This window comes from Lepidochelys kempii, chromosome 5, assembly GCF_965140285.1.
Source record: "Lepidochelys kempii isolate rLepKem1 chromosome 5, rLepKem1.hap1, whole genome shotgun sequence".
Classification (NCBI taxonomy): Eukaryota; Metazoa; Chordata; order Testudines; family Cheloniidae; genus Lepidochelys; species Lepidochelys kempii.
The window spans coordinates 16431596-16446179 of NC_136384.1; the positions used below are offsets into that span (position 1 = coordinate 16431596).

Here is a 14584-nt window from a genome sequence, read left to right on the forward strand (position 1 = left end):
ACAATGAAAAAGCATTCAGTTTTCTTAGAAGACGACTTTTAATAGAAATAGGAGTAAATAGAAATAAAGAAATCCCCTCTGTAAAATCAGGATGGTAGATACCTTACAGGGTAATTAGATTCAAAACATAGAGAATCCCTCTAGGCAAAACCTTAAGTTACAAAAAAAATACACAGACAGAAATAGTTATTCTATTCCGCACAATTCTTTTCTCAGCCATTTAAAGAAATCATAATCTAACACGTACCTAGCTAGATTACTTACTAAAAGTTCTAAGACTCCATTCTTGGTCTGTCCCCCACAAAAGCAGCATATAGACAGACAGAGACCCTTTGTTTCTCTCCCTCCTCCCAGCTTTTGAAAGTATCTTGTCTCCTCATTGGTCATTTTGGTCAGGTGCCAGCGAGGTTACCTTTAGCTTCTTAACCCTTTACAGGTGAGAGGAGTTTTCCTCTGGCCAGGAGGGATTTTAAAGGGGTTTACCATTCCCTTTATATTTATGACAGAAACATTGTAATTCCTCCAGTACGGCACTGGAATAGTTCAGCAGGAACAGCGTGGGGCTTCTGCCCACTCTGGTGTTGCTGTGCAGTGGTGGCACGGCTCCAGGGTTGATCTCTCAAGTGGTTCAAGGATGGGCCTGTTCCTGACTCACGATGGGAGGTGAGACTAAAACCGGGCCTTCCTTGTTTTGGAAGGCGAATGTCAACAGCAGTCCTGGGTGTCAGCCTTCAGCTGGGAAGTACAATATGTTTTATGGCCCCATACGGGAGTGGCCTGAACTGATTCCACATGCTTTCATCAGAAGAGCTAAAGTTTTGGTAGCTGCACACAAATCTGGGCTCGTTGGACAACTGATTCCAACTCATCCTCTTCGGAAACAAAACTAAACTCCCTAGCTTGAGGATTGTAATATGCAAGGTGCCACATTCATCCCTGGTCTAAGCAAGTGCTACCAGTGGCTCCAATGGAGTTATGCCCACTTACTTTAAGATCACGTGTGGCCCAAAGAGCTGCTAGGTATGTCACCGTTTTGTCCTGCTGATAATCAGAGTGCAGCAGTAGCATCCAGAGTTAAAGTTTACTTCCTCTATTAATCCGAAAGGGAATGGCAGGTACTGTAAAATAGGGGAGAGGTGCTCGATGACAATGGAAAGATCTTCCAACTGCCTCCCTGATAAGAGGCCTGTGTGGCATTTCCTTATCGAGGGAGCATGGTTTAGTGGTTAAAGCAGCAGATTAGGAGGGAGAAGATTGGGGTTTCCATCCCAGCTCTGCTATTGACTCACTATGGGACCTTAATAATGATGTACCTAGCTCTCTTCTAGCACTTCTCATCAGCAGATCTCAAAGTAGTTTACAAAAGAAGTCAGTATCATTGCTATCATTTTACAAGATAGGGGAAACCGAGGCACAGATAGGGGAAGTGATTTCCCAAGGTCATCCAGCAGGTCAGTGTCAGGGCCAAGCAGAGAACCCACCTCTCCTAAGTCCCAGTCCAGAGCTCTATGGACGAGGCCACAGACAAGTGACTTAGTCTTTCTGTGCCTCAGTTTCCCCACCTGTAAAATACAGACACCTTTGTAAAGTGCTTGGAGCTCCTCAGATGACAGGCACTAGTTAAATGAAACTATTAGAATGTACTATTATTTGCTCAGGAAAGGAGCATAGACTACTGGCTGAACAACAATACCGGGAGTCAAGAGTTTGTGGTGCTGCTACCAGCTCTTCCACTGACTTCATGGGTGACCTGGGGCAAGCCACTGAGCTTTTCCATACTTCAGTTCCCTCCACTGTAGAATGAGGATAATAAGATGCATCCTGCAGAAGTGTTGTAAGGCTTAATTAATGGGTGGAAAATGCTTTGAGATCCTGGGAAGGAAGATGCTACGGAAGTGTAAAGTATTATTAATTTTCATTGCAAAGACTTTGCATATGGGGGCAAAGAATGTGCTTATTAGGGCTTGTGCTCTGCCACAGTTGTTCACTCCTTCACTAACTTACAGGGAATTTTCTTTAAATCACTGTAGATGATGTTTGCTGCATTGCCTCAGTATATTGTGCCTTTATTTAATATAATATTGACATTATCTCACCACAGCAAACATTCACGTTTACTGTCTTCTCCCTTAACTCCTCATCCCTTGAGGCAATGTAAATTCCTTTCTTTTCCTTAGCAGCAACACATCATCCTGTTCTTTAATCCTGCCCTTCGTACAATTGCTGCATCGGAGTAGTACACAGAGAGCCTTCACAGCATATCCTAATGTTTCTGCAAGGCTGGCAGCTGGGAAAAGTTGTGAGCACAGTAACGCTGCTGTGAATAAAGTCATGCAGGGGCTTCCCATCTCAAACAGGTTCTATCTGGAGCTTTTGTATGCCCTCTTCTGGGCTGTCTCAGTGTCTGCAGCTCTCTCTATTTGGTCATTTTGAAAGGGATGTGTCTGTGGATGGCACTCTCTGTCCTTCAGCCTTTTGTATTATCCTGCAGGCCCCAGCTGCAAGGAGAAATGGCCACATACAGAGGTAAAACATGTTTTGAGAACTATGAATTTACATTCCAAAGAAGGGATCACAACACCACACCTCTGGCTCACAAGGTAGGAGTTTAAGACTGAAGGGACCAAATCCAACCACCCAGTGTTCCTGGGGGCGAGGACAGCAGTAGCGATGATCCTTTATGATAACCTGAGCAGAGAGCTGCGTGTCAGCATGGCTGAGTTCTAGACTTATCTGTGCCACTCAAGGCACATCTACGTTACTGTTTTTTTAACCACTCTGCTAATGTGGCTGCAGCAGTGCAAACCCCTACTGTAAATAAGCAGCAGGAGTGTAGGTAGACTGTAATTGCACCAACATGGCTTACTCCACTCTGGGAATTAAACTGGGCAATATATTTGACTCATGCCCTGTATTTATTTTATTTTTTTATGGTAATGCATTTTGCAATTCCCATGGTAATCCAGACTAATACCCGTCATCCTATTTGAAACTCTGCCTTAGATGAATTTGAGTACATTGCAGGTGTACTACCAAATGCCCTCTCTATTGTAAACTCCACTTACTCCTGCTCCTTCATTAAATCAAATATGGAAAAGAAATATGAAATACAAGCATATTTAAGAACAAGAATTCAGATGAAGAGTGGGCAGAAAATGTCCCAGATGCAAAGCACAGCTATTCACAGGAAATATATATTAGTGCAATACATCATTTTAAATTGAGTTTATTATTCTTTAAAACTTTAAGAAAAAAAAATCAGAAATTTGTCATAAAGTGCTGAATTGCAGGAAATTGTCTTTTGCATCTGATGCAGGAAGATAAAAATTTCTTTCCACTCTGGAATCAAACCTTTACGCTCGTTGTGAGGATGTCTGATGTGAAGGTAGAGCTTTTCACCAAATGTGAAATAGTTATGGGTGAGGACAAACTCACAAAGTTCAGCCACCAGGTTTGCCGTGACATTATTAGGCATACTGTTCCTGATGGCTTGTAGTCAAGACATCAAGAATTATAACATTCAAAAACCAGTTGGAGAACACTTCAATCTCTCTGGTCACTCGATTACAGACCTAAAAGTCGCAATTCTTCAACAAAATAACTTCAAAAACAGACTCCAACGAGAGACTGCTGAATTGGAATTAATTTGCAAACTGGATACCATTAAATTATGCTTGAATAAAGACTGGGAGTGGATGTGTCACTACACAAAGTAAAACTATTTCCCCATGTTTATTTCCACCCCTCCCCCCACCCCCGCTGTTCCTCACACTTTCTTGTCAACTGCTGGAAATAGCCCACCTTGATTATCACTACAAAAGAGTTCCCCACCACCACCACCCCTGGTAACAGCTCACCTTACCTGATCACTCTCGTTACACTGTGTATGGTAACACCCATTGTTTCATGTTCTCTCTGTATATAAAATCTCCCTAATGTATTTTCCACTGCATGCATCCGATGAAGTGAGCTATAGCTCAGGAAAGCTTATGCTCAAATAAATTTGTTAGTCTCTAAGGTGCCACAAGTACTCCTGTTCTTTTTATGGAGTCCAGAGCCATCTGTATTGGGTCCTTATGTCTCTGCACATGCTCTCAATTAGCATCATAGAATATCAGGGTTGGAAGGGACCTCAGGAGATCATCTAGTCTAACACCGTGCTCAAAGCAGGGCCAATAACCAATTTTTTCCCCAGATCCCTAAATGGCCCCCTCAAGGATTGAACTCACAACCCTGGGTTTAACAGGCTAATGCTCAAACCACTGAGCTATCCAATTGCTGTCAGCTTTCTTTTTCAGGGGCTCCCAACTGGCGGCTACCCTGGTACTTCCTCACAGGCTTGCCATAATATGGTAGGGAGACCCAAGTAAACCATTCTGTCATTACCGTTAACTGATAAAAGGCCACCGGAGGGTTGTGGGGGAAGGGTTAGGTTGTGCATGCCCCTGAAAAGCTCTCCCAGCAGCCAAGCCTCTTCTCATCTGCCCAACTCTGCAACGTGATCCCAGAAGGAAGGAAAGAAACCAACCCAAAGAGGTATCAATCCCCTGTTAATATAGTCCCCTGCTGTTTCTCATTCTGAAAATTCTGGTGTTCTACAGGGAGAGCCCCAACAGATGTCAATTGTTACTGCCTTGTGTGGGGATACTGATGAGGGACCTGACACCAGTGGCACACCTTTTAGCTGCTCTAGATCAAGTTTAACCGGTTCCTACAAAGCATGTTTTGAGTGTGTTTCATTTCAAATAGCATCCTTTGGACCAGAATTTCCTGTCATGCTGGAATACTTGCCGACATGGTCAATTGCCACTCAGCAGTACAAACAAAATGCTGAGAATAGCAATAGCAGCAGGAGCTCCGCGAGGGTCATCAGCCACTGACAGAATCATTGATCTGACCAGCAATCTGAAATCTGATTCATGGTGCAGGGTTTTTTTTTATGGTGGGAAGGTTAAACAAAGATGCTCTTTTCTGTAAATAAAACTAATTTTGTTCAACAGTATTGGCATATTTAGATGGAACTTTTGTATGTTCAGTTTTGCTAACCAATACACTTCTTTCATGTTTCTTTCAATTCAAATGCAGCCGTTGACTCGCATTATCAAATGATTTCCTGTAACATATGTTTTGGCTTTACCTCATGGGCATTAAGACTAGAATTACGGCTCTCTGCTGCCTTCTCTAAAGTATCTATTTCTAATCTGCCATTGAAGTCAATGGAAGTTTTTTTTTCCTCCTTTAATGGGAGCAGAAAAGCTGGGTTTTCTGTTTTTCCTTTAGTTGTACAAATATTTGGAACTGCTCCCTCCAGCTCCTACCAGTCCTGTGTACATATTGTGGGTGCTTTCAGGATGATACCACGGAGCATATTTAGAACATGAGTCGTGAGCAAGCCTTGAACCACATTCTACTGCATTCACGTGTCCAGTTCGCTGCAGGAACAGGGAAGATCAAAGGAACTAGAAAGGATTAAGAAGTGGAAATCAGTAGGACTAAGGAATTGAAATTCTTTAATATTGACATGAAACCTCACTCACTGCATTGTTCAGCTGGACAGAATTTTTAAGAGGCATTTAAATGATGCTATTACAGCAGTCAGCCTGAGCCTCTGCATTCAGATGTTCAGCTGACTCTGGTGGAGCTTACCCAGCCCGACTGGAATCACTTTAAGTATGCGATGCAGTGAAGGCACCAGACCCTCTTGTACTAGTCACATGATGCATGCCTTCTCCCAGAAGATTTTGGTTACACTGAGCTCCTTCCAGTTACCCAGTGGGACTTTAGGCTTTCTGCAGCTGAATCCACTACAGTCTGATCCTGTAGTCCTTGGGTAAAATTCATGGGTTTTGCCTGCAAGATTAGGACCTAATAGATCTCTGGGAGTTTTGACCCTCACCTTAGATTCATTTTAAATACTTGATTAATCTTACTTCTGCTTCTGAACCTAACATTTGCACCGAGACAGTGAACACAGGGTTTCTATGTATCCAAGTACTTGGATGGCCCCCCATCACTGTAGCATCTCACAATCTTTAAAGTAGCTTTCGTCACAGCACCTCTGTGAGGTAGGGAAGTTCTGTTATCCCCATTTGCCACAGTTGGGGAACTGAGGTTCAGAGAGACTTGACTAACTTGCTCAGGGTCCCATGTGCAGTCTGCAGCAGAGCAGGGAATTGATCACCAATCTCTCAAATCCCAGGCTAACAGCCTAGCCACTGAATTATCCTTCCTCTCTCGCTGGTTGCAGGATTCTCAAGTTTATGAATAATCCCTACCCCAGTTACACATGGGAAGCATATTCTTATTGTACGTATCTACTGAAGTCAAAGCACTGACCAAAACCCAGTGTATACTCTACTTTTGAGTTAGTATTATGGGAGACTAAGCTTGGTGTATTGTTCTCTCTTCTGTCTGTAGGTTCACACAAAGTTTTGTGTGTGGAAATAGGGCAGGGTAAAATTGAAAAGATAAGTACCCAGTGCTGTAAACTGCCCCAGCAGGACTAAAATTGCAAAGCCAGATTCTGCTCTCATTTATACTGGTATAAACCTGGAGTCACTCCACTAAGGTCAATGAAGTTATTTTAGATTCACACACCTAACTGAGATAAGAAACTGTCCTTTTCCAAGAGTCCATACCGTATCCCTGAGAGATAGATACAGATTGTTGGTTCAGTGCCCACTGTAACCTGAGAACACAAAACACATATAGAAGCATTTTATTCTTAACACATTTAAGGCTAGATTGTGTTTATACAGTCGTGGAGTTGTGCTGCCCCAGAAACACCCTGGAATGCTGCAATGGAAAGGATGCAAACGCTGAAAGGGAATAATTGAGTTCAAACTAAAATTTGTTTTCATTTAGCTTTGACAATAGTTTTATGAAAACATTTCTGATCAGGGTTTGTTTGGTTTTTTTTAAACAAAAATCTCCATTTTAGTGCTGAAAAAGTTCTCTCTTTCTATTCGTATACACACACACATATAATTGTAGTAGTGTGGCTGGAACAATGACAACCCCTTGGAGTGACCTTCCAGGCACCACAACCTGACCATAGGTCTCCTGGGGGTGGCAGGGGAGGGAGGGGAAAAGGACTATCTCTGGAGTCCACTAAGGCAGGTTCTGGTCCACCAGCTAGTTGTCCCGTCAGTCTTATCCATGTCTGAGGGTGGGGATATGGGGAGGGAGGGCCTCAACCCCAAAATGTACAGTAATAAAAAGCAAATGTAACTCAATATTGGGCCAGGCCCCCAGCTTCCAGTGCACCCCTACCCTTTCCTTCCAGCTTGGTTCCCAAACAGCTGTTCCTCCCCAGTGGCTGCTCTGGCTAGCAGGACTATCTTTGCAAGTCTGCAAGCAAAGCTCGCTTCAGGCAGAGCTCCATCCTCCTTCCTGCACAGTCAGCCCTGAACTGAACCAGGTTCTCTCCTTTTATTCCCCCTCCAGGCTCGGCATTGGCCACAGGTAGAGCGGAGTGGGGCTAGTTGGGCTCATAGGCTCTCCTTAACCCCTTGTCTGCTGATCTAGGGCCTCTCTGCCCCCATCATGCTATTATTATTTTTACTGATTTTTAGTTTCTCATCATTGTGAACAGTGACTAAAATATTAATTAATAACTGAGCTAATTAATTCTTGGCAGCTGGTTTGTCCTGCTCTCATTGTAGCTCATTTTATGACTCGATGTATGTTAGGGTATGTCTATACTGTGGAGACTATATCAGCCTACTCCTGTACTGTAGATACAGCCTACGTGGACGGAAGGAGTTTTTCAGTCAGTGTAGGGCCACCTCCCTGAGCAACAGTAGCCATGTGGATGGAAGCATCAACATAGTTGCATCTACCAGGGGTCAGCCTAGCTACAGCCATCAGCCACCCAAGAACAACCCCACCCAATCTTTTGGGTCTGGACTGGGGTGGCTAGCCCAAGACACTGTAACATTCACATTGATTAGCATGTTCAGTACCAGGTTTACAATGGTGCCCATGGCACTGGGCCCACACTCAGAAGGTTCCCCACCCCACCGTACTCTGCCCTGATCACATCTCACTCCTCTGCCCCCTACCCTCTATGTGAGTGGCAGGTGGGGCCTCAGGGGCAGAGAGGAGTGAGCAGGACCTCAGGGGCAGAGTGCAGGGGCAGGGCCACAGTCTGGGTGCCAGGGCCCACAAAAAGTTAATTCAGCCCTGAGCATGCTAGCTTGAGCAGAGCTAGCATGTGTCTATCAACCTGGGCTGCGAGACATGTCCCCAGCTGCAGTGTAGACATATCCTTAGAAGTCTGCTATCCATGATGAGAATAGATTCATAGATACTAAGGACAGAAGGGACCATTATGATCATCTAGTCTGACCTCCTGCACAACGCAGGCCACAGAATCTCACCCACCCACTCCTGCGAAAAACCTCACCTATGTCTGAGCTATTGAAGACCTCAAATCGTGTTTTAAAGACTTCAAGGAGCAGAGAATCCTCCAGCAAGTGACCCGTGCCCCAGTGTGTGGTGATACATTCTATCAGCTCTTCTCTAGTGGTCCAGGGGTTTCTGCACAAGCTAAGCACTTATATTAAAAACAAGATAGAGAAAATTTCCAGCCCTTTTGGTTAAAAAAATTCTAAATGTAATCCAATACTGCAGAAACAACATCGCTCCCCACATGAATGGAAGTCTCTGGACACAGCAGAACTGCTATGACTTCTCTACATGGAGGAGTGGAAGGGTAGACTGCAAACGGTAACTTTGTATGGACAAAGGGCTTAAGTGGCCACCATATAGCTCCACAGGCCTTACCTTCACCAGCAGGGAATGCACAAGAGACCCAACTGCTCCTACAGCTCATTAACAATGGTAGCAGTCATGGCTACAAAGCTATTCCAAACCGTCCTTCTTGGTTGCCACTTTTGGTTGGACGTATTCCTGGAGATTTCATCACATGACATAATCTTTATAATTAAAGATTAATCTTTCATTCCTTGAGACTGCAGGTCAATCCTGGAGGATTGGCAACCATATTGTCGTGGTAGACTTCTCTCTCAGCCCTTGTCCTCAGGCTGTGTGTGAAGGGAGGAAGGCAGCACTTCATTCCAAACCAGGTGCTACCTGTACCAGTCATCTCAATGGGGTTTTAGCTGTGAAGATTGTAATACTTAACTAGTTCACTGTGCCACATGTTTTAGTAGAAACATCCAGAAACTCGTGGACTGTGGATGGATCTAGAGCAGAGCGCTGCTACTTTCTTACCCGTCCCGCAATCTCACCACTGGTTAGGAGCCCAACTTTTCATTCACCCCCTTCTGGCCAAATAGGTCTTCATTCTCTGTTTTCAGCCTTTTGGGGGGCTGAGAAGGGTGTGTGTGGGCAAAGCGTATAAAGTGAATCTTTCCTGCCCACATTTTGCTCTTCACATTGATTTCATCCATCATCAGCTATGAGTGACTCAAAGAGCTCATTGGGTCTGTATTTGAATGGGTTCATATTGGCCTACAACAGGAAACTGAATAACTTGAGGCTTTTCTGTTGGCTGATTACTCCCTCCCTTCCTGGACTTCTCCAGACCATTTGAGAGTTGGAGTATTGTCCAGTATCCTGTTTTATGACTTGAGGAAATGTGCTTCTCTGTTTAGGATAAAGTATCTAACAGGTTTGGCCTCCTGTTTTATCCATTCACGAACTGGATAGCTGCCTTGTATATGGGAGCTGTGATAGAACATACCCCTGTATTCACATCCTACACGCTACTGTAATAATCATTGTAAAAAGTATGCCTTGTATCATTTGAAAACTCATAATTTGCTGATTGGTACCATCCTGATAAAATATGTGTGGCAACATTGTATGTAAAATTATAAGATTCCACTGTATGGCAGTGTTACCATATGTTCCAAACAGTCTCAAACCAAGGAATGTGTGCTTTGCTTAATTTGCATCAAGCAGGAAGGGAACCAAAGGAAGCTCAAACAGGTGAAGAAAAAGCAGCAGGGAACATCCTTCCCTAGAGACTTTTTGTCTCCTGGTACCCAGCTGGAAATGTTTTTCAAAATGGGGACTGAAATTATAAAATGGAGGGACAAACACCTCAAGGCCTTCCCACCCCATCCCCCTGTCCATTGATTCACTGCACCTGAAGGGATAAAATAAGTAGCTGTTGGACTAGGGAAGGGGTCCCACTCTAAGAAGTTCAGTCAGTACGATTGCTGAGAGCATGTGGTGAGAAAACCTTGCTTTGCATTTAACACAGTTTAAGTTAGACACTGGTTGCATTTTATCTTTAGTTTTCTTGTAACCATTTCTGACTTTTATGCCTTAGTACGTGTGCTCACTTAAAATCTCTATGTAGTTAATAAACTTGTTTTATCTAATCCAGTGTGTTTAAATTGAAGTGCTTGGGAAACTCCATTTGGGGTGGCAAGATGTGTGCATGTTATTTCTATTATAAAAACAACAGACTTTTATATAAACGTGTATTGTCCAGGAGAGGGCTGGGACATACATTTCTGGGGGGGGAAATCTAAGATTGGGAGTGTGTTGGGGTCACCCTGCAGTATTAGCAAGGCTGGTGAGAGCCAGAGTGTAACCAGGCTGGCAGGTTGCAGTTACACACAAACACTCAGGGTGTGGTTTGCATGCTGGAAGGCTGTTTGTGAGCAGCCCACGTGGGAACTCCTTCAGCAAGGCATTGTAAGGCACCCAAGATTGTAGCGCAAGGGTAGCACAGCTGCTCATTAGTTTAGATCGTACCTTGGTATGTCCCTTCCTTTAAGCTAAATACAACAGAAAAACAAAGCATTGTGTGTATCTCAGTTCATTATTAAAGCATAATCAATCATGAAGACAAACACAAGAGAAAATCCTATTTGTTTTAGTCCCAAACAGAGGAGCAGATGAGAAGGCATGAGCAAAAATATATAGATGATGGAGCAGGATTTCCCCTAGGAAAGGACACGTATCCCATGCCTACAGCCCTACCAAATTCATGGTCCGTTTTGGCCAATTTCACAGTCATAAGATTTTGAAAAATCATAAATTTCATGATTTCAGCTATTTAAATTAGAAATTTCATGCTGTAGTAATGTTAGGGGTCCTGACCCAAACAGGAATTGTGGGGTGGTCACATGGTTATTGTAGGGGGGGTTGCAGTACTGCTCTTCTGCGCTGCTGCTGGTGGGGGCACTGCCTTCAGAGCTGGGCAGCCAGAGAGCAGCAGCTGCTGGCTGAGATCCCAGCTCTGAAGCCAGAGCTGCTGCCAGCAGCAGGGCAGAAGTAAGGATGGTATTGCCACCCTTACTTCTCCGTTGCTGCCTGCAGAGCTGGGCCCTCCCTCAGCAGCTGCTACTCTCCGGCCACCCCACTCTGAAGGGGAAGCAGGTGCTAACTGGGGAGGACTTGTGGATGGGAAGCAAGAGACAGGGGAGAAGAGAAGCTTCCCATCAACCCACTGCCAAAACCCTTCTGCACATGGATATAACCATGTATTGACATTTTTCCAGTTTTTTTGCTTTAAGAATCTGACCATCCTGTTCGTAGTATGTTAGGGAGCGTGCCACGGGCCCCTGTGCTGCCTGTAGCTAGGTGTGGTGCTGCAGGCGCTCCCTGCCTCCATTTCCCCTAATATGCCATCAATAAGTTCAATGAGGCTTTACATAGGGAACAGAACTCTTTCTGAGGGGTCTAGTTTATTAATCAGTGCCCCAGCGAGACTACAAGCACACCTTCACCTAGTGTCTTAGCTGGGAGTCAGTCAGTTTATCTGTTCCCACCTGAGTCCACCTCTCCCCTCTATCTGGGTTCTTTATCAGCAGAGTTTTCTTGACTCTGCACTCTTCTCTGGAGTCAGGCCTCTTCCTACTACCTCGGTAGAATCCTTCCCTGGAGCAAGAGTTGGCAGAGATCCGTCAATTGAATCCCTTCTCCGGGACAGCATGTAGTTCCTGATGGGCTATGCGGCCCACCACTTTTTGGGAGATCCTTTTTCTGGGACTAGGCTTTCTTGGAGGGCTGCCAGCTGTAACTTTGCCCTCAGAAATCTCTCTTCTCTAGAAGCACATCTAGGGTCGTTGCTTACATAAGCCTTCCTGATCAGCTGTCCTGGGAGTTCCCTGTCTCCAGGAGCACATCTCCTAGCTTCCCTGCTGTTATGGGCTCTCCCTATCAGCTTTCTTAGGAGCACCTCTCCTCAAAAGCTCCCTGTTTCTAGAAACTCCCATCCCAGTACTGGTACCCCTTTATCAGCCTCATTAGCTGCCTGCCTGCCAGCCAGCCAACCACATGTGTCTGGATTGGCTCATTTTCCCTTACAGGAGCCTGTCACAGGTAGGCTGGGCCCTGACTCCCCTTAAAGGGGTCAACCACCCTGCGACACAGCCTGATCCTCTGTATCTTGTGGAAGCAAAATAAAGTATTTGTGAACATCTAGGGTATGCAAGAAATGCAGGAGTGAACCCTATACAGGTGGAGAATACCCTTTTTGGAAGAAAGGGTGATTTTAGTCCTATTATGCAGTAAATCTATCCCAGCAACGATTTCACAGATCAGTTTTGGAGATCCTGAAGTTCCATAGATCCTTGTTAGCCACCAGGGTCTATTAAGATTTATATTTACTAGCCCTTTGAACGAGTCTTAGAAATAAAGTGGACACACACTACATATTTTTCAAAGATACTAAAAATGTACATCTAGTGTTTTTGTTTAAATATATAATTAAAATGACCCTTTAAAGGCTAAACTATTTATATGGCCCAATTAAAGTTTCCTGAAATTCTTCTACAAATGTGTCTTTCTGTAGATTTTGAGGAATGCTTACATGCAGTTCATGTCATAGATGCTATTCATACACAATGTTTTATTTAAAATGTAAAAATTTCTGAATCTAAAATGGAGGAAAAGTTATTGTCTCAAAGAAAATCCAAAGGGGAAAAATTAACCCTTTGAAAAGGTGTCTAATTCGTATATATGCTCCTTAAAATGATTTGCATACAAAAACAGGGAAAGTGGAACCAGATATATTAATTAGTATGAAAAGTAAAAATTCATATATACTGTTTTAAATACAGTCTAAAGGGAGCTGAAGTTGTATACATCACAATAAGTAAATGCTATACTTGCAGATTAGACAATTTTCTTCTCAAGGGATGGATTTCTGATAGTTTCATGTAGGGTCTTGATAGAATGTCTTTCATCTTTTCTTGGTAAACTCTCTCTGCTACCAGTCCTGATTCATATTCTCGCTGCTTCTCTTCTTCCTCAGCAGTATGGGCCTGCTGCTGATAGGTAATCTGAGCCTGCAGCTGCTCCCGATATTCCTTTGCCTCCTGCATTCGTCTGCAAATGACATGGCGAATGTCTCATTTAGGCTATGTCTACACTGCCACTTTCAGCACTAAAACTTTAGTCATTCAGGGGTGTGAAAAAACACCCCCCTCAGTGACAAAAATTTGAGCACTGAAAAGTGCCCGTAACGTGGGCAGTGTAGACATACTCTTAGAAGATAAAGATAGAAAATGAACAGCTCAGATTTCTTGAGGTATCATTGATCAATCTTATGTGAAATACTGCTTAAAACTCCTACTTGTTATCATTAACTATTATTCTAATGAACAACCATTACATTTTAATAAACTGTAAACTCTTTGGGGGCACAAACTGTCTTTACTGTGGCTTATAAATCACAGTATACAATGTCAGTGCTTAACAATGATCAATGAACAAACAATCATTAATCAAACAACAAGTTTTATGCTTTCCCCCCACAAAAATCTGTGTAACTCTTTGTCTGTTACTGTGGTGCGGAGATGACAGAGGATTATGTGGAATATACTTAAATGTTAGGTCTAGGTTTTTATCTGGCTATGGTTCACGCCTGTAGCACCCTAATATCCAATTTTCCCTCTCTTGTTTTTAAGATAACTCCATTATTGTACTTTCATCTAAGAAGTCAGGCCAGAGATTCCTGCCATGGTCTTATGCTAACATTACTCTGAGAAATGGTTTGCGAGAAGAAATTGTGTTCTACGCCAAGACCTGCACTTTACCTTTGCTATCCTCGGGAGTGCTGTTTGAACAGCCCACCTACCTACCTCAAGTATTTCTAAAGCACCCATCACCACGGTACTTAAGTGTCAAGAGTTTCCTCAAAACCAGTGCTTTAATGAGATGCTGTGAGAGCCATGTGGCAAGACTTTGCTTTCTGACACTGACAACAAAACGCAGCACATCTATTTTAAGTGATATGGCCAGCACCTCTTCCTCCACAGTGTGCGACTGCCACCAAAGCCAAGAGATGGTCTGAGAACTTTTCTGTTAACCGTAAAGTTGTTGCCAAAACACCATGAAATGAAAGAGATATTGGCTCTGGAAGGGGCTACTCAATTACTTTCTCCAAATAAGCATCAGAGTGGGCAATAGTATGGAAATGGAATCATGTGGATAAAACATTATGGATAGTAAAAACATGAAACTGTAAAGGAAGGCCTGTGTACATGACATCTAGAACTGGCGTATTTCAGATAGTGCTAAGTACTAGTATTCTTTCCTCAGGCAATGATAAGCTAGTGAGAATTTGTTCTGATGGTGTGGTCTTGTGTTTCAATGC

At 43.6% G+C, this 14584-nt stretch overlaps 1 protein-coding gene across 2 annotated transcripts in view; it reads right to left on the reverse strand.

Annotated features, from left to right (window-relative positions):
* Positions 1 to 10332: 10332 nt before the first annotated feature.
* The window catches only part of CFAP53 (cilia and flagella associated protein 53), a 36696-nt gene continuing 32444 nt past the window's right edge, over positions 10333 to 14584 (reverse strand). For both annotated transcript variants that reach the window (XM_073343530.1, XM_073343529.2), the window contains one exon: positions 10333 to 13314. In XM_073343530.1, coding sequence (XP_073199631.1) covers positions 13089 to 13314 — 226 coding nt within the window. In that variant the 3' untranslated portion in view covers positions 10333 to 13088. The remainder of the gene's footprint in view (positions 13315 to 14584) is intronic.